General features: G+C 40.2%; 1 protein-coding gene across 1 annotated transcript; it reads left to right on the top strand.

Moving 5' to 3' along the window:
• The first annotated feature begins 1,200 nt into the window (after positions 1-1,200).
• zer1 (zyg-11 related, cell cycle regulator) lies at positions 1,201-22,314 on the top strand. The gene is made up of 16 exons (XM_038274517.1): positions 1,201-1,348; positions 3,144-3,360; positions 3,439-3,589; positions 4,726-5,180; positions 10,466-10,639; positions 10,715-10,829; positions 13,746-13,892; positions 13,972-14,145; positions 14,249-14,464; positions 17,336-17,377; positions 17,459-17,578; positions 17,686-17,801; positions 17,936-18,124; positions 19,198-19,295; positions 19,573-19,675; positions 21,427-22,314. Exons 2-16 carry the CDS (start codon positions 3,194-3,196, stop codon positions 21,512-21,514), a joined length of 2,355 nt encoding a protein of 784 aa, XP_038130445.1. The 5' UTR covers positions 1,201-1,348; positions 3,144-3,193; the 3' UTR covers positions 21,515-22,314.
• Positions 22,315-25,831: the final 3,517 nt, after the last annotated feature.

Raw genomic sequence — 25,831 nt, 5'->3', positions numbered from 1 at the left:
AAACGGAAAACTCAGATTTCTCCCATATTTGGGGTTTAGAAAACTCAGTTTTCAGTAAACATGCTTTGTGAAATTTACTCTGGAAAACATTCAGATTCATTGTGTCCTTGACTCTACAGCAATCCCTCACACCTAGCATGCACCCAGAGACAGTGGAGAGAAAAAAACTCCTTTTTAACAGAATAAACCTGCAGCAGAACCTGCCTCGGTTCGAGCTGCCTTCTCCTGAGGCAGACTGCGGTTCAAGGAGAGAAACTCAGATATAGAGGAGGAACATAGAAGCACTGATCCATAAACACTTCCTATGTTTGAAAGGGTAATGGTAAACTAGCTTCATAGGTGTATCTGTCTGGGGGCTATACATAAGCAGACAATCTTTCAGCCAAGTTTTATGTCAAAGGGATGATAGAGAGCACAAGAAGAGGAGAGGGGAAAAGTGGTCCCTATGTCCTCCTGCAGTCGAACCCTATAGCAGTAAAACTACGGAGATAGCTTAGGATAACCTGAGCCACTCTATCAGCTTTATCAAAAAGGAAATTTTGAATTGTAATTTTGAAAGTAGACAGGCTGTCTGTATCACAGACTAAAACTGGTAGATGGTTCTACAGGAGGCTGGCCGTGATTCAAGAAGAGAAACTCAGATATAGAGGAGGAACAAAGAAGCACTGATCCATAAACATTTCCTATGTTTGAAAGGGTAATGGTAAACTAGCTTCATAGGTTATTCCGTCTTGGAGAAGAAATAGATAAGCAGAAAAGCTTTCAGCCAAGTTCCACATAAAAGGGATGTGAGAGAGAGAGCAAGAAGGGAAGAGGGGAAAAGTGCTCCCTTTGTCCTCCTGCAGTCGAAGCCTATAGCAGCATAGCTATAGCTGAGGATAAGCTGAGCCACTCTAGGTGTCTGCATCACACACTGGTAGATGGTTGTACAGGAGAGGAGTTTGATAAATGATGCTTGGATGCTCTCATTTCATCAGGAAATAAATGAGAGTTTTATTTCCAGCTATCCTAACTTCTTTTGCCCCACACTGCCTGCACTCTCCTCTCCACTGGAAGGTTCAGCCCCAGGTTCTCCACCTGACTCCTTCTCCTCCTCTGGTTGCCTCCATGTTTAAACATTGAATTTTCTCAGCTCCAAATGTCCGTTTGGAGACATTTGAATGTAAATGAGGTGTTTTGCTGCCTTGCTCCAGTGGAGGCTAGCTGACTGACAGCTACAGGAAGTGGGAGCAGAGGAAGAGGAGGAGGAGGAGGAGTCTGTTTGTTGACATCGGGACGAAAGCGAAAATCAGATGAGTGAGAACTGAAAACATTTTAATTTCATCCGTCATCAGGACACGAAGCTCAGGTAGGCTCCTCTGCCCAGCCGCCAGACTCCGGAGCCGGTGTGTGCCGCGGTCCGGTCCCGCTGAGCGGCTGTGATCTAGCTCAGCTGTCCGGCCGGTTCTGTTAGCTTCCTGCTAAGTTTGGCTAGTCTCAGAGCAGGAAAGTCAGCGCTAACTAGCAGCTAATTCCCCAGTGAGCTGATCTGGGGTCAGAATGAAGCAGAGGTGACCTTTAACCTTTGATAACATCACTTATTGCAGTTTGTCCGGTTCGGTTCTGCTGTTTCAGGGGAGAGTTTGGGCTTGTCAGCAGCTAACAGCAGCTACTGCAGCTAACCTGCTGCTAACAGTTCAGCTCAGTGATCAGAACAGACCGAACCGGGTCACAGAACTCCTCTGATGGTTCGGCTTTATTACATGATGGGTTTATTTAATATTTATCGGTATTTCATTTTATTTTTTAACTCTGAAACCAGATTGAGCTTGAAAAGAAGCCGATTTAAGGTGAATAATTTGATCAACATGGATGTGAACACTTTAATGACAGATCGGGTTTTTAGATCCAAGTGCTAAACTTTTAGCAGAATCTGTGTTTGGATTGAAGTTTCTGAATATTAATGATAAATGTGACGTAACAAGAGATCACTGCAACAGAACCGAGCGAAGAGTTTAAAGTTTTATCTGGATCATATGTGAGAAATGATCAAAAAGGCTCTAAACACTGAAGAGGAAGGAAGAGAAAATATTTTTCAGAAGCTTTTCTCAGTTTTTCCTCTTTAGAGACAGTTACAGCTCAGTCAGATCACATGGAGAACATCTGTAAACATCAGCTTTCCGGTCTCTACTCAGGTTCTCAGTTGGGTTTAGGTCCGGGCTTTGACTACTAGGCCATCCGTCCATATCTCAATCTGGATCTTCAGGTTGGTTCTCCTGCTGGAAAGTGAAATCCATCCATTTTCTGTCACAATGATCCCAAGCGGTGCTGGTGTCTATCTCCAGCTGTCTACAAGCGAGGCGGGGTCCACCCTGGACAGGTCAACAGTCCATTGCATAGCAACACCGAGACAAATGGGACAAACAACCATTCACGCACACCTAAGGAGAATGCGGAGAATCCAATTAACCCAGGGTCAGCAACCCAAAATGCTCAAAGAGCTATATTAGACCAAAAAAACAAAAATAAATCTGTCTGGAGCTGCAAAAATGTTAAAGTCTTTTATATGCCTTTTATGGCAACACAAGCTCTAAGCGTTTTAGCCCGCTATAAAAAAGGACAATTTAAGCTTAAATATATAATAAGGATTCATGATTAAATGTTAATCTCGAGCAAATGTCATGTAGCATGAGGTGAGGGACGAGCAGACAAGCTCTCAGCCAAGTTTCATGTCAAAGGGATGGGAGAGAGAACAGGAAGAAGAGAGGGGGAAAGTGGTCCCTATGTCCTCCAGCAATCAAAGCCCATAGCAGCAAAACTATAAAGATGGCTTAGGATAACATGAGCTATTCTAACTATCAGCTTTTTCAAGAAGGAAAGTTTTAAGCCTAATTTTAAAAGCAGAAGGGATGTCTGCATCACAGACTAAAACTGGTAGATGGTTCTACAGGAGAGGAGTTTGATAAATGATGCTTGGTTGCTCTAATTTTAGCAGGAAACAAATCAGAGTTTAATTTCCAACTATCCTGACTTAAACCTGTTCTTTTGAACCATACTGCCCGCACGCTGTACTTCAGTTTTGGCTTTTAGGAAACCTTCATAGTTCTGATTTTTTTTCTTGCACATGCATCAAGGCAGTGATGATCCCTCTTGTGTCCCGTTAGGTCGCCTGCACTGCCCGTCTTTAATCTGAGCCAGGGAAGAAGGGGCGAACATGGCAGCCAAAGCAGGAGACGACCCGGACAGCCTCATGACTCTGGCTACAGTCTTCTGCCTCAGGAATCTAAGGAAGACCATGTGCTACCAAGGATCCAGGAACAAGCTCTGCATGCGCTCCGACATCTTCCTACCGAGCGAAATCTGCGACAAACTCGTCAACACGTACGCAAACCTTTAGTCTTAATCGAAAACGGCACTGTCTGTGTTTGTTGCATGTTTTTATCTTCTCTCTCCTCTCAGGTACATGGAGTTGGTCCACTCTGACAGTAGCTTTGAACCAGAGGAGAGCTTCTTCCAGCTCTTCTCAGACCCTCGGAGCACCAGAGTGAGCCGAGTGCAGCTGAGAGGAAACTTTGTACGGGACAGAGACCTGGAGGCCATACGGAAACAGGTAAAGCTTCTGTCTAAATGCTGAGGAATACATTTTTTCGTTTACTGTAAAAGTCTGATGTGTATGCAGGCGTTAAAAGGCTCCTAAGTAGGGAATGAACCATGGATGATATGATGACACGATTTAAATAGTCACTATTATAGGAGAGGCACCGATCCAAGTCTTTCTGGCTGATATTAGCTTCTCTTTACTTTAACTTCAGTCTCACATTTCATTTTATTTTTTGTGTATATTTTAACTTAACTTAACTTAACTGGTCCTGTGTCGCAGTGCATCGAAACCATTAAAAGAATCTGTCAAACTCACCCATCAAAGTTAGGGGGCGGTTATCTAACACCTGATTGGTCACCCTGCACATTAAGGCGAAGCAAATCGATTACAGAGACTGTGATCCACAGGTTGTGAACATACTCTGATACAGTAGGTGGCGACTCGATTTGTGTTAACCCCGCCCCCTAACTTTGATGGGTGAATTTGACAGATTCTTTTAATGGTTTCGATGCACTGCGACACAGGACCATGAAATAATTAAAGGCACACTGAAATAATTATATATATATTTTTAATAAAATTAAGACGTATTTTATTAAATGAATGACACATTTATATATTCAATTCCTTATTTATTTAATGAATTACACATTTAATGAATTGTTTATTTATTTATTTGTATTTATTTATTTAATTTTGGCACTTTTTATCCTCCATATATTTCACATAGTGAGCTTTGCAATATAATTGAGTCTGTTGGTGAATGGACAATATAAATAGGCTCTGCATTGCCATGTTGGAAAAGCATGGTTATGACCTGTTCTCAGCTCAGGAACTAGGACCTGTATGATATCTGGTTGTTCAATAAGTTTGGTTAAATAAAAGATTTAGATATGACTTATCAAGATATTCCTGCAAAAAGGTCTGATGTTGCAGGGGCAGGTAATGAAAAGTGCTTGAAAAGTTCTGATGCCAGTTTGTTTCAGGCTTTATCCAGTCTCCTGTAGAAGGGCTGGTTATATCACAGGTTATTTGCATTACAATAGGGACAGTTAGCAAGGTAAGGTGAATACATAATGTTGTAGAGGGGATGGGGGATGGGACATCTAGTGTTAATTAATTGTCTTTTTGTTTACATCTTCCAGGACCTGATTGAGCTCCACCTCCCCTACTGTGACAGCCTGTCGTCTCGCAGCCTAATGACGCTCACCAGCTTCCGTGAGACGCTGGTGTCTCTTTGTCTGTTTCGCTGTAAAAACATCTTCTACAGGAAGGGCGGTCCCACGCTCGCCTGTCCCGAAGACTCCGAGGATGAGGACGAAGACGGCCGTGCCTCTCGGCAGAACTTGGAAACAGACTTTAGCTTCCACGGATTTAACCGCCTCAGGCTGCTCAACCTGGGCAGCCTGCCCGCCGATGTGAAAGTGGAGAACCTTCTCAAACCCCTGAAGTCCATTACCTCTTTGGATCTGTCAGAAGTACACTTACAGGGAACAGCTTTTCTCACTCAGTGGAGGGACAGACTGGCCTCTCTTGTTCTCTACAATGTGGACCTATCAGAGGAACTGGTTGGAACAGTGTTGGAGCTGGTTAACCTCAGGTAAGGTTCTCGCAGGGCAAAATGACTTCTTTGGTTGCTTTGAGTTGGTGGAACGGTCGAAATGTGAAAACTCATCGAAAGTTCAACTCAGATTGAAGATATTTTTTCAGTTTTTGTTGTTTTAGATCAGTTTATCTCCTCCATTAATTCTCTCATACGTTCCTTAAAGTCCAAATTTAAAGCCGTTCCTTCAGGCGTCCCACAGGGATCAATACTCGCTCTCCTGTTTTTCCTCACTTTTATTGAGCTACATCTTCACAAGTTGTTTATTAGCGCAAGCCTTCCGGTAAAGATGCTATTCAATCCAACACACTTTTTGCCTCCTTTTCAAGACACTTTATTATCCAGAAACACATTTAGAATTTCTTACCACAGTATGACGTGACAGCCAGATCATTGTGGCTCATTTCTTTCATTTTATGCCACTTGAAAAACAAAAACAATCAATAGCGGTCAAAAACTGCATGGCTGCGAGCCTCAATCCAAGAGCTCACCCGGCCCCAATACCCAACTCCAAAATATTCCAGGTGCTGCGGTCACCTGTCTGTAATGAAGGGGCAAAGGCGAGAAATGGCATCAATTATGCACAAAATACAACTAAACAATAAATTTTTTTAGAATTAATTCAACTCATACTAAGTCAAACCAAAATATTTCATGTTCATATAAGTCATAAATCTGAGAAAAACAGTAAACAAGAAAGAAAAAATATTCAAACTTACATCAAGCATTTGGCTCATGGCGTCGTTGATTAAACAGAGATGCACAATGTCCTGAACTTGATCATCTGATGTTTACAGTTGTTTACTTTTACTGCTCTGTCAGCCAATACAAATATGTTGTATCGGTCGGAAAGAGCCATCTGGAACCGTGATCTGATTCAACATATTGGCTGCATCGTCATAATCTCCACTCTGTGATTAATAGATTAGTGGTGATTAAACAGTTGTTGTTTTTTTTATCTAGTTATCAAATTTATTTTTGAGGAGTAACTGGTTTAACTTCTTAGTTTTCTTGCGTCTTTGGAAAACCTTTAGGAATTTGCAGGCTTATTTAAAGCTTTAGGAAGGTAAAATTAGCTGCTTAGATTTTGCTATCTCAGTAATAAAAAATGTTGAGTGTCTCTGTAAGCTCTTGGTGAGATCTTCAGAGGAACATGAGGTGGAGAAGGTCATGCAGAGTTTCGAGCCTGGAAATACACTTTCAAAGTAAGGTTGTGTCAAGTTATACTCTGCAAAAACCATCTAGAAATAAGTCAAAATGTCTTAAATTAAATGTATCTACCCTTAATTTGAGTATGTAAATAAGATTTATTGCCAATGGGATGAGGATATTTACTCTTAAAATAAGATAATTAGATAATATGCACTTCAAATAAGACAATGAATTTGTTTTTTCTTATTTTAAATGTGAATTGTCTTATTCCATTGGCAAAGTGTCTCACTTATCCCCTAAATTCAAGAAAAAATTCACTTATTTTAAGAAAAAATAACTTATGTAGATGTTGATCAGTCTGGTGACATTGTATCCATGATTGAGGTGATAAGACACACTTAAAGGAAACAAGGTCAGCAAGGAATGATCAATGGATCATTATCTTTACCTAAAACTAGTATGTTTGTGGTGATTTAATGAATTTACTATTAATCATTAAGAAAATCCAAACAATAATTTTAGTTGCGATCACAGAGTCTGGGAGTGGCCATTTTTGCCCAAATATAGTAACCCCTCCCTCCTGCCATCTTCCAGCAGTGACGTCACGGTGCGGTAAGCCTAGCGCCATTCTCCCCGCTTTACAAGCTAAATCAATGGGAACTACTAGACACATCTGCAATCAACAACAATTATTGAAGATTTCCAGAGGACTTCACCATTGAAATTCACCAGAGCTATAGTGAAACTGACAATGCCCACGTGCATGGCAGCTGGATGCTGGAATACATCGGGTAAAAGTGAAAAAAAAAAGAGTTATTCCACCTTTCTGATTCCTGATCCTCCACGGACGGGTTGGTCGTTGGATCGCCAACTTGAAGAGGGAGAATTTGCCATCGAACTTCTGGCCAGAGAAAAAACCCGTAATATGTAGCCAACATTTGGAAGAAGAATGTTTTCAACATGGCTTGGATAATAGCGCGTTGTGACAAACACCAGATACAGCACTGGGACTTGATCAACAGCCGATACCGCACCGTGACGTCACTAACCAGTAGGTGGCAGTAGTGTTCTTTGACAAACATGGATGCCTCCAGTAAAGCTCATTCACATGAAAATTACTCTGAATTTAAAAAAAACGTATAATTTATTGAACAGGATGGAATAATTTCTTATTTAAAGTACTTTCCGAAGTTTAATTTCTAAATGTTACCAAACTTTTCCTTTACGACACCAGAACCCCCCCCCCCCCCCCCCCCCCCCCCCCACGCTACCCATAGATGGAAAAGGAATCAATTCAGGATTGTTTATCTGTACATTTTATTAAAATATACCATTATACTATTTATACAATTCTCAATAATTAATGGAAACATGAATAATTAATTGAAACATATTTAATATTATTACAGCCATCTAACCTCCGATGGCAGACAAGCTTTTTCCCTTTCTTGGGTCTTTCCTTTGCGAGAAAGCGGTTGGAATGCCTCTGTGTCATCACCCTTATCTTTATTTCCTGCCACAGATTTTCTATCAGATTAAATCCAGACTCTGAACTGACCACACCGAACCATTAATGTTACTTCAATAATAACCTGTCAAAAAAAAACCTTAACCGGCCAGAGGTGTGAATACTTTTGGGCCTCTATGTAGTTAAATTACATAGAGAAAAATGACTTCATGGAACCATAGGGGGAATAATCCAACAAATAGTGTCTGTATTACCCAGTCTGAGAGATTATGAGTTGGTTTGATGTGTTGGAGTCCTTGATGTCAGTCATGTCTGATATTTAAATTACAAATACGCACTAAATTGCTAAGAGTTTAAGGTCAGAGTCCTTGACTCTGACCATATCCTTTGAACGGGGCCTCTCTCTTTTGTCCTGGCGTTCCACAGGGATTGGTACTTGGACAGCTTTTGTTTATTTTTCTTTGGGTATTTCTTCTTGGTTATGTCTTTAAGACTTCACCTCTGTTTCTACTCAGATGTATGCATAACATAAAAATCCCTGAAGTTTCACAGATTTCACTGTTTTGTTTTTAATGCACAAAATGAATTCAGTTCAATTCAGTTTATTTCTATAGCACCAATTCACATCATGTCATCTCAAGGCACTTTCCAGTTCACCAGATCATCCAGTCAGATTGATTCAAGTTTTCTATCTAAGGAAAACCAGTTGATTGCATCGACTCATTGACTCTTCAGCAATCCCTCACACTAAGCATGCTTGTAGCGACAGTGGAGAGGAAAAACTCCCTTTTAACAGGAAGAAACCTCCAGCAGAACCAGGCTTAGTGTGAGCGGCCATCTGCTGAGGCCGACTGGGGTTCAAGGAGACAGAGGCAGAGATACAAAAAGCAGCTGTAAAAGGGTAACCTGACTCCGCCAGATGGATTTGCTCCGCATATCCATCTGGAAACCTTCCGTTGAAGTAATTTTGGGAAGGAGCGAAAATACTGGTTAGCTGATTGGCCTATGTTGGTGATAGACGGGCCAAATAAACCAATCAGATCAACGAAGCATATGACGTACTAACAGAGCGACGACGAAGAGGAGCCAATTGATAGATCAAACTCTTGCCGAAACCAGTCGGGAGAAGAGCAAAAACATCTTTTCCTCTGAGAAAAGCCTCCAGAGCAGTGTTTTGCTCTTCTTTCAGTGAAGAAATACTCTGTAATTCCCATAAAACTTGCTCGATAGTCACGCTAACGCTAGTTTCATCGGCTGAAGCCGCCATGTTCTTTAGACTGAACTTTCGCGCTTCTCGTTGAGTCACACCTCAACCCGCCTCAAAACCAACGCTGATTGGACATTCGTTTGGTGAACGGCTCCAAATTTTCTTCAATGGAGAGTCTCCAGACTGATTAGCGAGTGAAACCTTGAAAGCTCGCGAGATCAGGATGGTCTCACGAGGCTAATAAAAGGCGGCCCCGTCCAGGAAACACACAGCCAGGCAGACGAGCTCCAAGCCAGCTTTCATGCCAGAGGATGAAGAGAGCACATCCAGCCAGTTAGTATCAGAGAAACAGGACTACACTGAAAAACAGGCCGATCTCCAACATCTAGAAACAAAGGTGTTGATGGCAGCAGCACAGCTGATATTTCTCCCCAGGATGGAGTCACAGCAGAACAGGAACAGACCAGATGAAGCTACTATGAGAAAAAGATGAATGATGAAATGGGGGTCCCCATGTCCTCCAGCAGTCTAAGCCTATAGCAGTATAACTATAGAGATAGCTCAGGGTTACATAAAAAAGGCCATGGGATGTAGAATCAGCCTAGTGTAATTGGTGGGATTGTAGTGGGAAAGAGCTGCAAAAATTAATAGTGAAAACTCACTCAGCACATTACAAACAAATGAATTGATTACAATAGTGTTCATGCAGAAAATTGTATCTTTATTAACCTTGAGCCATCTATTCAGGCTAGAGTTCCTTAGAGATCCTGTTATCCATCTATAGGTGAACAGAAACAGTAGTTTTAGATCAGAGGGCTGTTTGTAAAATAAAGATAACTATCATTTTGGCTTTGTTTAGAGTTCAGTGTCAGGTTTATATGGGGATTGTTTTTGTACCATTCTAATGATTAGAGTGTGATAGAGAAAAGATCTGACAGACATTTCTTAACTCCACTGTCATTTAAATACACTTCGGTAGTTGTTTATGCTCGTCTGAAACATTCAGTTCTCTTTCTTTGCCTCCATTTTCACTTTGGAACATGTTTGAGAGTCAGATCATATTTTAACATCATCACCTCACAGCCTGAATATGTTATAACAGGAAATCCAAGGTTAGGCAGTAATAGAAAGACATCCTTAAAGGAAAGTAGATCAACCTGTTCCTTTGGCTCCTGAATGCCTGCAGCTTGTTTCTCATCTAAAGGTTGATGTAATGCTTCATAACTTAACATTATTATCCTGGTTTTAAACTAGAAACATCTGAAGGAAACTCATTTATTTCAATACTTTGTCGATTATCTGAGAAACGTTTATAATAATGATATTAAGTAATTACAACATTGTGGCCTTCAGTTAGTTTTGCATGAATTTTTAAATAACTTCTTTGTTAGGATTAGCATCGTCTCATCACACTGAAGCTCTTCTTCATGCCCCAACATGCGTGTTCTCTTTCAGACACCTAGATATATCCAGAGAGAGCAGAAGGAATACCAAGTTTAAAATGACCAAGGAGGTCCTGACCGTCATCGTTAAGCGTCTGGTCAATCTGGTGTCCTTGGACATCTCGGGTCACATCATGCTGGACAACTGCACAGTGCCCCACTTCGAGGAAGCTTTGGGCCGTCCCAGGTGGGTATCCATCTGACGTTCGGATAAATCAAATTTTTTTCCCATCAGATAACAGACTTTGGTCTCTTTTTTCAGCACTGAACCCTGTAAAAGCAGCCTCTACCCGTTCCAGGAGCTGAAGAGGCCGCTGCAGTTTCTGGGACTCTATGATACCACACTGTGCAACGTGACTCACATCCCTGCTTATAAGGTACTGCTCAGCTGCTTTGAAGAGGGCTGAAGCTTTGGCTGATAATTTTAAATATAAAATATTTAAAATAAATATATAAAAAATGTAAAAATGCATATTTTAAAATATATACATTTTTTGTACTGCTATCATTTTAATGATATTAATAATTGTTTGTAGAAGCCATCAAAGGTCAGTGAACATTTGTTCATTCTGAAATGATAGTGGCACAAACGAACATTTTTGCTGCACAAACGTTTGACACCAATTTTGTCTAATTCGAAGAAGGTGGGGGGGCTGGTTGACCTTTTGACCTTTACATTTTCATTAATATCTTCAAAGCCAAAGCAGCACAAACAAAATGTTTTGCTGCACAAACGGAGCTGAGTTAATTGACATCCATTTCGTCTGATTTTGAAGAAGGCGGGGGGGCTGGTTGACCCTTGATGACCTCTAGAAACATTTCTTTATATCTTTAAAATGATAGCGGCACAAACAAAATTTTTTGCCAACTTCACTCAGGTCCCCAAGGGGATGGGTTAAATGCATTTATTTATTTATTTTACTTTAATAAAACCAATGTATTCTTTATTTTTATTTTTTTATTGAAATTTTTATTTGGAAAGGCAAGTTACAATTACTTTGTACATTCAAGCTTCCACCACAGTGGAAATATGGGAAAGAACAACATAAGCCGATCCAGAGTTTTTGTATAATAGCCAAACATCTATAACTGAAAAGCAAGGGAGTGGGAACATGAGGTCTGATTAAAATGTTCCTTATATTTGGGGAAAAGCACAATCCAGGACATAAGCCTGCCAATAGGGTACAATACACAGCACAATGGTATTAGCATGTGATAAGATAAGTTTAGATCACAGGGATTACTGATTTTACATAGTTTGTCCACTTAGACCAGGGGTCGGCAACTTTAGCGGCTCTTTAGCCTTCCCCTTGTGGCTCCCTGGAGCTTTTTAAAAAATTTATGAATATCGATTTTTTTTTTTTTTATATGGTGTGCAGGTTGTAAACAAAAATTAATGTTTTCCAATGCTTTAGAAATGTGTATTATAAATAAATTTAAACAATAATTTGTGTTAAAGCCATAGAGATCAGTGATCATAACTTGGAACCAGCGTGGCTCGGTGCCAGGCTAACACAGCTGCAGGTGTGTCTCGGAATATGAATCCCAAAGGGAAAAAAAGGAAGATTGCTGATGAGAAAAGAGGATTCAAATAGGCCGACTCATCTGCTTTCATTACAATGCTGAACGATTGCCTGCATTTTCGCTTTGTAATGAGAGGTTGTCAAAAAACAAAAAAGAAAAATGTGGAAAGGCATTTCCAGGGAAAGCTAAATCTGCAGCCCACCACCAAGCTGGGAGTGAGAGAAAAAGTGCGATTGCACGATAAATTAGAAGAGCGCAAAGATAGATTTAAGAAGTGGATTGCTTTTCCAAACTCCACTACTGCTGCTAGTTTTGTTGCAATGATGGAAAACCGTCCACAGATCAAACAGGCAGCGCTCTGATGCAGGGATGGGAACTTTCTTCCATTTTTTCCCCCAAATCCTAAAAATATTAATCAGACCAAGGAACAATGGTGACGGAGGATGTGGGATTTCGGGATTAGAGAGCACAGCTCTGATGTCACTTCCTGCTTGGTTCCTCATGACTCAATAAACTCCTCCCAACAGAAACACAGAAACACCATAGAAAGGTTCCTTTAATGTGTTTCTATAATTATAAATGCTCCTCCCTCACCTCAGGCTACTATGTGACATTTGCTTCAGGATAAACATTTAATCATGAATGCTTATTATATATTTAAGCCCACATAGTCCTTTTCTATAGTGGGATAAAACACTTAGAGCCCAAGATGCCATATGAGGCATATGTAAGGCTTTTACATTTTTGCAGCTGCAGACAGATTATTTTTTATTTTTTTTGGTCCAATATGGCTCTTCTAGCAGTTTGGGTTGCCGACCCCTGCCTTAGACTGACTCTCTGGGTCCCTGAGCAAGACCCTTAACACCAGACTGCTCCCCAACTCAGCTCACTGCCCCCCAAGCGGATAGGTTAAATGCATTTACTTATTTATTGTACTTTAATAAAACAAATGTTTTAGAGTTACAAACTTCCTTCATCCAGAACAAATCTGGGTACAATCTGGAAGAAAAATGCTAACTCTAGGAAACATTTAAAATCCAAATAAAAAAAAAAAAAGGATAAAAAGAAAGTCCTTTAAATCTTTTCTACATTTTGGTTGAAATAGTGGAACAAAACTGGATAGAAGAGCATGGAGGTGGCTTAAATTCAGTCTGGTTTTAATACATTTTTAGAGGGATTTTCAAATTAAAAGAATAATTTAGCAATTGTAAAAAACCAAGACAGGTCTTGCGATCTTTTAATAAAAAATCAAAATGGGATCAAAAATCTGGAACAAATACTGAATAAAACAAAGATTGAACTCATAACTTATTATTGTAGTAAAAAAAGTAGGAAAATAATGCAACTAAATTTCAGAATAAATGCAGAACGATGAAACAAGATGAAACCAAAATAAATTGAAGGTAAAATATATAGGAGTATGTGTAAGAGAGCGACTTTTTCACTCCAGCCCTGAAGTTTGTTTGCCGCTACAGAGATTAAAATAGAGTTGCAATCAGAACACAGGTCCATGCATGCAAATTGAATTGCCTTTGTCAGATCAAGTGCATGCAATGCTGTTTACTCCATTTTCTGCCTTTATTCACATTTTCTTTGAGTTGTTTGTTTTTAAATCGAGAATTGAATTAAGTTACATTTTATCATCTAAAAGAAGGAATCGGACCCCAAACTAATCGGCTGCACATATCTGGGATCCACTGGACTGATCTAAACAAACCCGTGTCGATTGATCTCTAATCGCACCCTCCTGTTGCTCGGCGCCCTCTCAGGTAACCGGATCAAAGAATGAAGAGCAGGTTCTGAACGCCATAGAAGCCTACACAGAGTTTCGTCCGGAGCTCGCCCACAGAGCCATCAACCAGCTGTTTGACATCGCCCGGATACAACACTGCAGCCAGCTGCTGCGAGCCCTGCAGGTCAGAACCTGGACCCACACGTCTGATTTCCAGCCGCCTCGCTGCCTCAGACTGTTAGTTTGTTTCTGCTCTTTAACAGCTGGTGATCGCCGCTCTGAAGTGCCATAAATACGATAAGAGCATCCAGGTGACGGGCAGCGCCGCTCTCTTCTACCTTACCAACACGGAGTACCGCAGCGACCAGAGCGTGCGGTTACGCCGGGAGGTCATCCAGGTGGTTTTGAACGGGATGGAGCAGTACCAGGAGGTCACTGTAAGTCAGATGGTTCCGTTGGGTAGAAAATCTATAGTTTGATCTGCTTTCAGTGAGCGGATGTCTTTCCTCCGGTTGAAACTTCTCCATATTCTCGCTTCAGGTCCAGAGAAACTGCTGCTTGACTTTGTGTAACTTCAGTATCCCAGAGGAGCTGGAGTTCCAGTACAGCCGGGTCAACCAGCTGCTGCTGAAGATCCTGGAGCCGGCCCGGCAGGACGAGTCCATCCAGAGGATCGCCGTTCACCTCTGCAACGCTTTGGTCTGCCAGGTGGACAACCACCACAAGGAGGCTGTGGGGAAGATGGGCTTCGTCAAGGTAACTCCATCACCTGGATATCCTGTCTTTATAACCTCAGGAGGATTTAATGTGTGCTTCTGGAAGATGAATTTAGATAAAAACCTTGCTCTGATGAAGGTTGGAAATGTGAGATATGGATGTTCCTAAAGCCCCATTTACACCGCCTTTTTGAAACCGTGCCGAGATCCGAGCACGATAACTGAGATAAATGTTGATTGTAAATGGAATGCAAAACTGAACCTAACCGTGCCAGATGCAACCTAACCGTGCTAAACTGGCACTAGTTCATCTCCCGACAGTCAGCCTCTTTAATCATGCAATTTCAAACATTCATAAAAATCCTCGCTTCCCTAATATGAGACATGATTTCCAGTCATGATTCTGCTTAGCAGTGTGATGAACCTCAACGTCTGTCGTTGTTTCCTGCATCTGTATCCCCCCGATTAGACGATCGTTTGTCGTATCCACTTCCCAAAAGCCGACTCTGTTTAGTAAATTCACCAAAGGCTGCCTTCGTCGCCTGACTCTCCGCAAACCTTCTGAATGTTACGGGCGCCTCCATGTTGGTTCCCACTAGAGAGCAGTAGTACCGTAGATCGTCACTAGCATGGTGTGTAAATGTTCGTTAAGAATCTAGCTCGGCACGGTAACTGATCCTAGCTGGGTCCGAACTTTCACTCGGTTCTGAATCAGAGTGAAACATGATACATTCTGTATTTAAAGCATGAAAAACTGACAAAAGCAGAATTTAATCAGCATAGATGTGGATACATGGTGGATACAAGTGGATGCATGAAACCTTTCAGAATATATTTGAAGGATGTTGCTGTATAAGAATAAATCCTTTCTGTGATCTTTGGAAACTACAGAGAAAATTGTTTAGTATTAATCTAAACTATTAGAGAGCTCAGCTTTTATTTTATAGGAATCTCTCAGCTTTATTTTGAAAGTCCAAATCAACACCTCTTCCAGGTGGTTGCTATGGTGATTCCCTACTATTCCATACTGTCATCAGATGATCAGTGGAAGCAGTTTTAAGGAAATTCAGAACTGGGATCGTTGGACCTTCTGGGTCCAAACCTTGAGATGTTTCTGTAGAAGATCTGAGCGGTTAAACAGAACTTTGAGGTTCAGATTTGAAAGAGCTGAAATCTGTTGAGAGGGAGTCTAAGGCTTAATCCCAAAACCGGCCCCTAAACTCTAGTCCTATTTTTACGTGTTCCCGCAGAGGGTCCGACCATTCAGCCCTTAAATAGCGAGTCTGCATCGGTGCAGACTCACTGGAATATGGCATCCCACTGACAGAAAAATCACAAATTAGGAGAAAGAAAAAAGACGTCTTTGGTCCCTAAATGGAAGGTCGTCTTTGAAATAGTTTTATTTGACTGGATAGATTTATTTTTAAGAAAGGGGCAAATGTGCTACAGCCATTCCCATACGGCATTACGGTGTCGCCATAGGAACGACTGATTTCCCTTTCCGTTGGAGGGAAGAGGCCACCCCATTCACATTTATACCCCCCACGCAATCTAGGCGCCTTCCACATCTGCGAGGGTGACTTTACTGTGACCTTAGAGTAGGGGTGGAATGGTTCACAAAATCCACGGTTCAGTTCGGTTCACGGTTTCGTGGTCACGGTTTTCGGTTCGGTATATGTTGATTGTTAGCATGACATGTTGGTCATGTTGCTGTTAGCATAAACAAAACGTGTTGCACAATGCTTGCACACTGTTGCACTTTTATCCAACACTTTCTTTCCGCCGTCATCGTAGGTCACTCTAAATGCAAAGTGGTCCCATACAGCAGACCTATAAAGTGCTGCTGGCGCGTCTTCCAACTCCTGTTCTTTCCCATTCGCCATACCCACACAATTCTCCACAACAACTGATTTTTTTCTGCTACACCCGGCTACGCTGCTTCGCTTCTTCTTGTTTACTACTGGCGGTTGGCTTTGGTCGCAGTACCGCCACCTTCTGCTCTGGAGTGTAAACGCTTCGCCTATGAGAAAAAGGAGCAGCGTATGAACCGAACGCAACACACACGAACCGAACCGAGACAGTCGAATCGAACGGTTCGGACGGTTTTCATAAACCGTTCCATCCCTACTTTGGAGTAACACTTGATAGTGAAGGGTTAGTGGTTAGGGAGCGATTTGGGATTCAGCAAGAGTGAGGTTTGGTCTCACTGGGCTCCAATTGTATAAAATGTAAACTCTTGAACCAGATCCATATTCCAGAATAACTTTGACAGGAAAAACGTTTTGCCCTTGGTTCTGTGCTCTCATCCTTCCAACTGGTGAAAAATGAAAATTCGGCAGTTGGTTTTGATCTGAGAGGGTAAGAACTGATGGTGGGACTTTCAAAATTGGTAAGATTTTCTGTGATACAAAAAGAAATAACGTCACCAAAACTTTTATTAATAAAATCATAAATAAACAAGTTTATCTAAAAAGAGCTATTTTTAAATGTTGACTATATTCATACAGAAAGTGCATTAAACGTGCTGCTTTCTGTTAACCCTGATAATTCTAGCTTATGGCAAATAAAAAAAAAACCTTTGGTTTCTCGGTATGTTTTAATATCAGAACAGTCACAAAATATTCTTACTACTACTATTACTTGTGTTCTACAAAGAACATTTGGAAGATATAAGCTGCAGACGCTTACTGCTAAGGAATTGGTTGTTCATGCTGTAACCAAGCATGTTAATGGAAGGTTTAGTGGAAGAAGAAACTGGTGAAGATCAATGAAATCAAATTTTTGTAATTGATAATTCTTTGTAATATTTTAAGAACAGATATTCCCTTAACCACCAGAGCCACAGTATGTGTGGAATGAAGCTCCGACCAGTTTTTAAGATGTTTTTAAATGAATCTTTTTCTCTTCTCAGACCATGCTGAATCTAATCCAGAAGAAGCTGCAGGACAGAACTGTGAGTCTCCATCTTATTAAGACCCACTGCCTGTTTTTAGAGCTTGTGTTTAGGAGGTTTCTGATGTTTGTTTCCATTCAGTGTGACCAGGTGATGGAGTTCTCCTGGAGCGCGCTCTGGAACATCACAGACGAGACACCAGACAACTGTCAGATGTTCCTGAACTGCCGTGGGATGAGTCTCTTCCTGGAGTGTCTGGGGGTGAGTCCTCATCTTTATTTCCATAAACGGGGATGACTTGGAGTAGATCTGAGCTTTCAGTATCTTACCTGATGGAGAAGTAATGCCAGATTGGTTCTGCCCAACAGGAGTTTCCAGATAAGCAGGAGCTTCACCGTAACATGTTGGGACTTCTGGGAAATGTTGCAGAGGTGAAATCTTTGAGGCCACAGCTGCTGACGCCACAGTTCATCACTGTCTTCAGGTAAGAACGCTCAGCCTACCTTGAGCAACTGTGTAATTCCCAGAAACAATAAAATATGTCTGATAGCTGAGGAGGCACTCCGTTTATAATAAAATAACCCTCATCGGCTGATTTCCTCCTGCTGTTTGATGCAGTTACCTGCTGGAGAGCAAAGCCGATGGGATCGAGGTGTCCTACAACGCATGCGGAGTCCTGTCACACATCATGTTCGACGGTCCTGAAGTTTGGGCGATGGAGGAGCCGAAAAGAGACGCCGTGATGGACAGAATGTGGAAAGCAATCCAGAGCTGGGATGTCAGCTCGCGGCGAAACATCAACTACAGGTGATGGTTTTTACTGCAGGTTGATCAGGAATGATGCAGGCATCACATCAGCTGTTAGCTTAAGGATCATGATGGTAGTGTTAGCATAGCTGTTAGCTTCAAGATCATACTGTTATGGTTAGCCTTACTGTTAGCCTAAAGATCATGATGGTGATATTAGCCTAGCTGTTAGCCTAAATATCATGATGGTATGGTTAGCTTAACTGTTACCCTAAAGATCATGATGGTGGTATTAGCTTAGCTGTTAGCCTAAGGATCATGATGGTAGTGTTAGCATAGCTGTTAGCTTAAAGATCATAATGTTATGGTTAGCCTTACTGTTAGCCTAAAGATCATGATGGTGATATTAGCCTAACTGTTAGCCCAAAGATCATGATGGTGGTATTAGCCTAGCTGTTAGCCTAAAGATCATGATAATAGTGTTAGCCAAGCTGTCAGCTTAAAAATCATGATGGTACTGTTAGCATAGCTGTCAGCTTAAACATCTTGATTGTAGTGTTAGCTTAGCTGTTAGCTTCAAGATCATGATGGTGCTGTTAAGCTGGCTGGTAGCCTAAAGATCATGAAAAAATATTGTTAGCCTAGCTGTTATCCTAAAGATCATGATAATAGTGGTAGCCAAACTGTTAGCTTAAAGATCATGATGTCGGTCTTAGCCTAGCTATTAGCCTAAAGGTCATGATGGATGTGTTAGCCTAGCTGTCAGCCTAAAATTCATGATGGATGTGTTAGCCTAGCTGTCAGCCTAAAAATCATGATGGAGGTGTTAGCCTAGCTCTCAGCCTAAAAATCATGATGGAGGTGTTAGCCTAGCTCTCAGCCTAAAAATCATGATGGAGGTGTTAGCCTAGCTCTCAGCCTAAAAATCATGATGGAGGTGTTAGCCTAGCTCTCAGCCTAAAAATCATGATGGAGGTGTTAGCCTAGCTGTCGGCCTAAAAATCATGATGGTAGTGTTAGCCTAGCTGTCAGCCTAAAAATCATGATGGAGGTGTTAGCCTAGCTCTTAACCTAAAGATTGTTGTGGAGGTGACATTATTTTTTTTCTGATTTTTTTACATTTTATCCTGCAGGTCATTTGAGCCGATCCTCCGCCTCCTTCCTCAGGGTATCGCGCCTGTCAGTCAGCACTGGGCCACGTGGGCTCTTTACAACCTGGTTTCGGTTTACCGTGAGTATCTGCTTGGTTTCAATCTGTGATAACCTTTATGAGCAGAACTGCTCTTAGGAGGACAATGTTAAACATGTTCCAGCTTATAAAGCAGATTTGTGTTTGATAAAACACTTTGATGTTGTACAAAAAGCTTATTGGACAAATTTCTTCACCTTAATTACCTCGTTGAATTATTTCTCACAACTTCCTTCATATTAAGTTGATGTGCTCATTTGATTCAGATCTAACTGTATTGTGCATGGGACTCATTCTATGGTTTCATTTTTATCAACAGCGAGCAAATATTGTCCGCTGCTAATAAAGGAAGGTGGAGTTAGCCTTCTGGAGAAAGTCCTTGAACTGGAAAGTTCAAAACCAGAGACCAAGGAGATGGCCAGGTGAGCAAGAGTCCCTTCATTTTGCTCTAAAACAACAGCGTCATCTGCATAGAGATGAATCAGCAGCAGTCATTCCAAAGGTCTCACTTTCTGTTCCCGGTACTCATCCTAAAGCTTCAGGCTTAACATGCATTGATCTGCAGGTTTCCACTGAATTATCACAGCTGCAGTACATTTACTACACAATTCAAGGCTTCAATAAAACAATATAATCTGCAGTAGATGTCATTCTATATCAGCTCCCATTTTTTTCACTGTGAGAGAGGAATAAAACATTTACACCATTTTTACATCTCATTTCATGTCGTATAACGATGAACTGGAGTGGGTTTTATGTGACAGAACAAGTCGAAGTAGGACACAACTTTAGTGAGAAAGAGAAACCATTCATAGGCTTTGAAGGCAGACACTTCTCACTGGTTCTGTTTCTCTTTGGACTCTCATAACTAGCAAATTCAACGAAGACGCTGATCAACCAATCGGGAGAAGACTGGGAAATGAGACAGTGTCATGCTTACGGAAGAGGATTAGGGCCACTGAAAAAAAAAAAAAAAGTTTACTGATTTTAAAATTTTATTTCAACTTAGTATTGGAAAAAATGTAATCTGACTTTAATCTCAGAATTCTGACTTTTTTCTCAGAATTCTGACTTTAATCTCAGAATTCTGACTTTTTTCTCAGAATTCCGACTTTTTTCTCAGAATTCCGACTTTTTTCTCAGAATTCTGACTTTAATCACAGAATTCTGACTGAATTCTGACAATAAAAAAAGTCAGAATTCTGAGAAAAGTCAGAATTCTTAACTGAAATAAAATGTAAAAATCAGTTACATTTTTCTTTTCCCACTGGTCCTAATCCTCTTCTGTACATGCTATTAAGACAAAAGAAGAAAAAATATAAAATCCTTAAATTTATTCTTAGCATGTCCTGTAATTCCAGAACTAAATTAATTAAACTAATTTAAATGATCAATTACTGCACCGGCTGTACTTTTAGTACAGGACACAGGATTTTATATGAAGACTAAAGCTGTGAAAATGTCTTCCTTTATTTATTTTTCTGATGTAAAATGTAATGATTTAAATCCACAAAATAACATAACTCATTGCTAATTATGTCATTTATTTATCGTGTGTTTTTATTACTGCTGTCACTTATCTTGATGTAGAAACTGAAGAAATCTTCTATTATTAAGGATTAAAAGTTAAATCTAAATCTCTCACACCAGGTAAAGTTGATCAATTCAAACATTTGGATTGTATGGAAAGCCATAGGTGCCAATATTTTAATTAAATCAAGGAGGAAATATTTTAATTTGGATTCAAACATAAATTTTTAATGATATTTGAGATGCAGTTATCAAATTAATGAAACTAAAATAATTAAATAATGTATTTCGTTTAAATTATTACTTATTTTTAATTAAATGTATTTACTTTCTGACCATGTTTTACAAATAAAATTTATTCTTGCTAAAAAAAAAATTTATAAATTCAGATGATCTGCAGCTGACTTTCTTTATGAGGAAGGGAAGCAGAGAAGTTCTTAAAATGTGCATTTTTATACACACTTTATAAATGCATGCCACACTTTTCAGATTCCATTTAAAGATGATAGAATCCATCTTTAACTTTACATCGATGCTCCCGCTGTGTTGGTCTGCCACTTAAAATGCGCTCTAGTTTTTGTTAGAATTTTAGCGAATCTGAAAACGTTCATCTAGTGACGCCGTTGATGCTTCTTGTTTCCAGGAAAGTCATGGAGCATTGTGAGAAATTCAAGGACGACCCGATGGAGACGAATAACGGCCAGGATGTAAACTACGGACAGAGAGGCTGACGGCACAGGAACCGCGACTCCCAGTTAACACGTTTGAAGCTAACCGACCGGAGGAGCCTCCTGCCGTTCGTCACCGACGGGGTTAATCGTTTGCTTTCTTTCAAATTTTTCCTCTTGTTTGGTAGAGCAGAAGGTTTTCTGGACTAAACCTGAATGTGTGACGCATGACAGGAGCTGCCTTGTTTAGTTGGGAGGGGGCTGCACATCTCTTCAGCTGGGTTGGGGGACTGTTCTCTCTGTGTGTGTGTGTGCGTGTGTGTGTGCGTGCGTGTGCGGAGGACTTAGCAACACAGATATACAGTTCTCAGATGGGACTAAGACGTCCCTCCTCTGTTAACGCCTCTGAACTGTGGATCCGGCTGCAGCGGCGCCGGCGGCCCGGCGGTGGACTCGATTGTTATATATGTAAATATTCAGCGTGGGTCTCATCCTTTTACTGTGTGGATGTTTTATAATAAGGCTGTAAACACTCACGATTTCACTCCGTATTTAAATCAAACCGATCTGCTGTCAGAGCCGAGGACCAGGACCCACTGAGGTTCTGGATCTGACCCAGATGGCATCTCTGATCTCTGCTTTTCTTCTTACGGCGGAGATAAAAACGCCTAAAATCCAAGTATTCAGGAGTCAGGAACCCAAACGGACCAACAGAAACGACAGTGAAGGCAACAGAAGAAAGTTCTCATCATGTGTTTTTAATTTTTGTATCAGTTTCTCGACCCATAAACAAAATAAAAACTTCTGAACCGGAACCGTGAGTTCAACCAATCAGGAGAAGCTTCCTCTGCTGCGTCTGCAGCAGTTGGGGGGGGGGGGGGGTTGTTCGGATCACTGCTTCCTTTATATTTAAACCTCAGATAAAAATCCACCGTTAATAAACTAGAAATCATATCAGAACAATTGATTCCTGGAAGAATCTTCACTTTAAGGTCGAACTGAGCAGTCACTGGTTTCCATGGTGATTCCCGCCTTTTCTTAGAATGGAGGAGATTTCTAATGATGACTGGAAAAACATAAAGATTTCTGGAGAAACTCCTGGAATTGTGAGCAGGAGAACCGCTCAGCTGAACCGATTGGAGGTTTTTATGAGTCTGCAGCGTTTTCTGTTATAGATCTGACAAACAGAATCTCTAGGTTTAGTTTCTACAAATAAATGTGGGAGTGAAGAAAAATAAACCTGGGATTCCTTTAGCGGTGGGAGGCGCTCTGGTTCTGAAGGTTTAATCTTTGAATGATGGTTCTGATGGAAGGTGTAGCCGGGGTATGGAAGTCCAAACAGAACTTCTTCAGTTTGACTCCGGGAACAAATTTTCAGTAATAATGTCGTCTAAAATGAATAACCCAGAATATTTGGGATTAGGATGAAACCAAGATGGAGGCCAGTGTGTTTGTTTTAGCTCGATGTGAAAGAATGAAACAGAAAGGATGTTGCTGATGACTAAAAACGATTGACACTGAGAGGTTGTCTGTCAGTTAGTTTAACTCGGTCAGATTAAGTTAATCTTAAATTCTCCCTCCATGGATTTCCTCCAAATCAAGTCAATAAAACTACAGTTCATCATGTCTGGAAGTAAAATGTTTTCTTTCTGATTCCCTTTCATTGGCTCTCATGTTTTAACCTACTTCCTGTATCGGCTGTGGTTCTCCTGGTTCTGATGTGCAGCTTTTCTCTGATTTAATCCAATCTGGTTTCTGGTTTTTTATGGCTCCAGTCGGGCTTTTATTAATCCCTGATCAGGTGTTAGCTGAGAGCCGCCATGATCAAATGTTTCTGTGGAAGAGCCCTGCGCCGCTTTTGGACCCAGAGGAAGCCGAGGAGCGCTTTCAGTCTCCTGTTCCGTCTGATTTGAATGTTTTATTTCGTTTCTGTTTTAAGACGAGCTCGACTGTTTTTGATTATTTATGAAAAATAAAAAACCAGCTCCTGTCACATTCACACTTTATCTGATGATGTTTCTCTGAATGATTTATTCTCTTCCTGCTGAGGAGTTTGGTCTGAAACGGAGTGAACAACAAATGTTGCGTTTCTCTTGATCTCAGTAGCTTCACGAACTTTAATGTAAAAATATGAATAAGCAATAAACATGGAGTGGTTAAATGAACTGGTGTTGGGTTTTATGTTCAGGAGGGAGTAGCATGTTATTTTAATCTAAATAAGATATAGATTTTTACATATTATGATTACAAGCAGTGTTCTACATATTCTATGTTCTAGATGTTTCTTCACTACCATTACTGCATTAACTCCAGAATCCCCTTTTAAAAGAAATAACAAATATGACTTAGATGATAAACAATAGATGGTGTTTATTACTGTGGATTCAGTGATGCTCAGAACTTTTCATTTCAATTCAGTTTATTTCCATAGCGCCAATTCACATCATGTCATCTCAAGACACTTTCCAGTTCACCAGATCATCCAGTCAGATTGATTCAAAGTTTTTTATCTTAGAAAACCAGTTGATTGCATCAACTTATTGACTCGAATGCAATTCCGCACTCTAAGCATGCTTGTAGCGACAGTGGAGAGGAATAACTCCCTTTTAACAGGAAGAAACCTCCAGAAGAACCAGGCTCAGTGTGAGCGGCCATCTGCTGAGGCCGACTGGGGTTCAAGGAGGCAGAAGCGGAGATAGAAAAAGAAGCTTAGATACAAAAAGCATCTGTAAAAGGCGGTCCCGTCCAGGAAACACACAGCCAGGCAGACGAGGTCCGATTCAGCTCCCATGTCAGAGGACGAAGAGAGCACATCCAGTTAGTCACAGTCAGAGAAACAGGACAGCATTTCTTTAGGTTATACCACTAGATAGTGGTATAACCTAAAGAAATGTCATGAAGCAAATTTATTTTGTCATGCTGACATAAAATAAAATTTAATATATGATGTAAAGCGACAAACATATTTTGGATATGAGAATGTTTACAAAGTAATGGGAGTAAAATAAAATCAATAGCAGGAGCATTACTTGTCTGACTTTTAAAACAAAAATATTTTAAATAATTAACGCTATAAAAGTCTGAATAACTTCCAGATTTATTTTAAGATTTTAAGATACTAAATTGGGTTTTAGCTCAGCCTTAAACTGAGACTGCATGACTCAGGGTGCTGTCTAAACTCCCATCCATCATGGACACCACCTTCCACCCTCTGCACCAGACTGTAGAGGAGCTGAGCAGCTCCTTTAGTTAAAGACTTTTACACCCTGTTTGTAAAAAGGAGCGCTACTGCAGCTTATTCATCCCTGCTGCAACCAGACTCTACAATGCAACACTACACAGTAATAACTTGTGCAATGTTTAATGTGCAAATACTATTTGATACCCTGTGCAATAACTATATTTATACATATAAAGAACCATTTATATAAATACCCATGTTCCATAACACTGTATAATAATACTACTATCATACGTGGACGCACTTTATACTGTATATATATATGCCATGCACCTTTTTTATTCTCCTTTGACTATTTGAGCTGATGTAACGAGTACATTTATTCACTGTGAGATCAATAAAGTCAATCACTTAAGGCACTCTGACTAAAAGGTTTTTAAGAAACCTTTTTAACATTTTAAACCCTTAGACAGAGTGTCTGCAGCACAGACTATAACTGGTAGCTGGTTCCACAGAAGAGGAACATGATAATTAAAGATCTTTTATCAGAACTCTGACTGCTGCAGTTTGGATCAGCTGAGGGCTTCTATGTTTGAACAACAGTTGCTTAAGTAAACACTACAGTTTGTGTCTTGGTGTGTTATTGAATCTGTCACACAGTTTCATCCACTGTTGGTAAAAGCAGTGCTGCTGTGACATTTGAATAGAATAGAAATTCCCTTTATTGTCCCACAATGTGGAAATAAATTCTGAGTGTTTACAGCAGCAACAACAAAAAAAATTTTTTTGGTCACACAAATGTGGACCTTAGATAAATATATAAGAATAACACACTAGTGAAGATTTAAAAGATAAAGAATAAAATACTGTACCGTAAAGTGTTTAACAATATATTTTTTTCCATCTAAAAATATAAACAAAGCCTCTGCAAGTGAAATATTGGTTTTCTATAATCCTTCCAAAGATATTTGTAAAATAAAATAAATTATCCCTTTTTTTTTAGATGTTTTAGACGTTTAGTATGACGTCACTGAGTTAGAGATCCCAACACCAACTGAATTCTTGTATCTTTTATTTTTTTATTTCTTTAATAATTTTTTTATATATATATATATATATAATAAATAAATTAAATTAAAAAAATAAGTACACAAATAATAAATAAAAGAAGAAAAAAGACCGACGTATTGCTACGTTTG

The sequence above is a fragment of the Cyprinodon tularosa genome, unplaced genomic scaffold, assembly GCF_016077235.1.
Source record: "Cyprinodon tularosa strain WSP-4 unplaced genomic scaffold, ASM1607723v1 ctg1202, whole genome shotgun sequence".
NCBI lineage: Eukaryota > Metazoa > Chordata > Actinopteri > Cyprinodontiformes > Cyprinodontidae > Cyprinodon > Cyprinodon tularosa.
This window is presented reverse-complemented; position numbering and strand designations above follow the sequence as displayed.

Bases quoted from the DNA above. Each gene is read 5' to 3' on its own strand.
- zer1 (XM_038274517.1), top strand. From the start codon at position 3,194: ATGGCAGCCAAAGCAGGAGACGACCCGGACAGCCTCATGACTCTGGCT. The intron at 17,579-17,685 runs GTGAGTCCTCAT...TCTGCCCAACAG, and splicing joins TCTTCCTGGAGTGTCTGGGG to GAGTTTCCAGATAAGCAGGA. The intron at 19,676-21,426 runs GTGAGCAAGAGT...TCTTGTTTCCAG, and splicing joins GAGACCAAGGAGATGGCCAG to GAAAGTCATGGAGCATTGTG.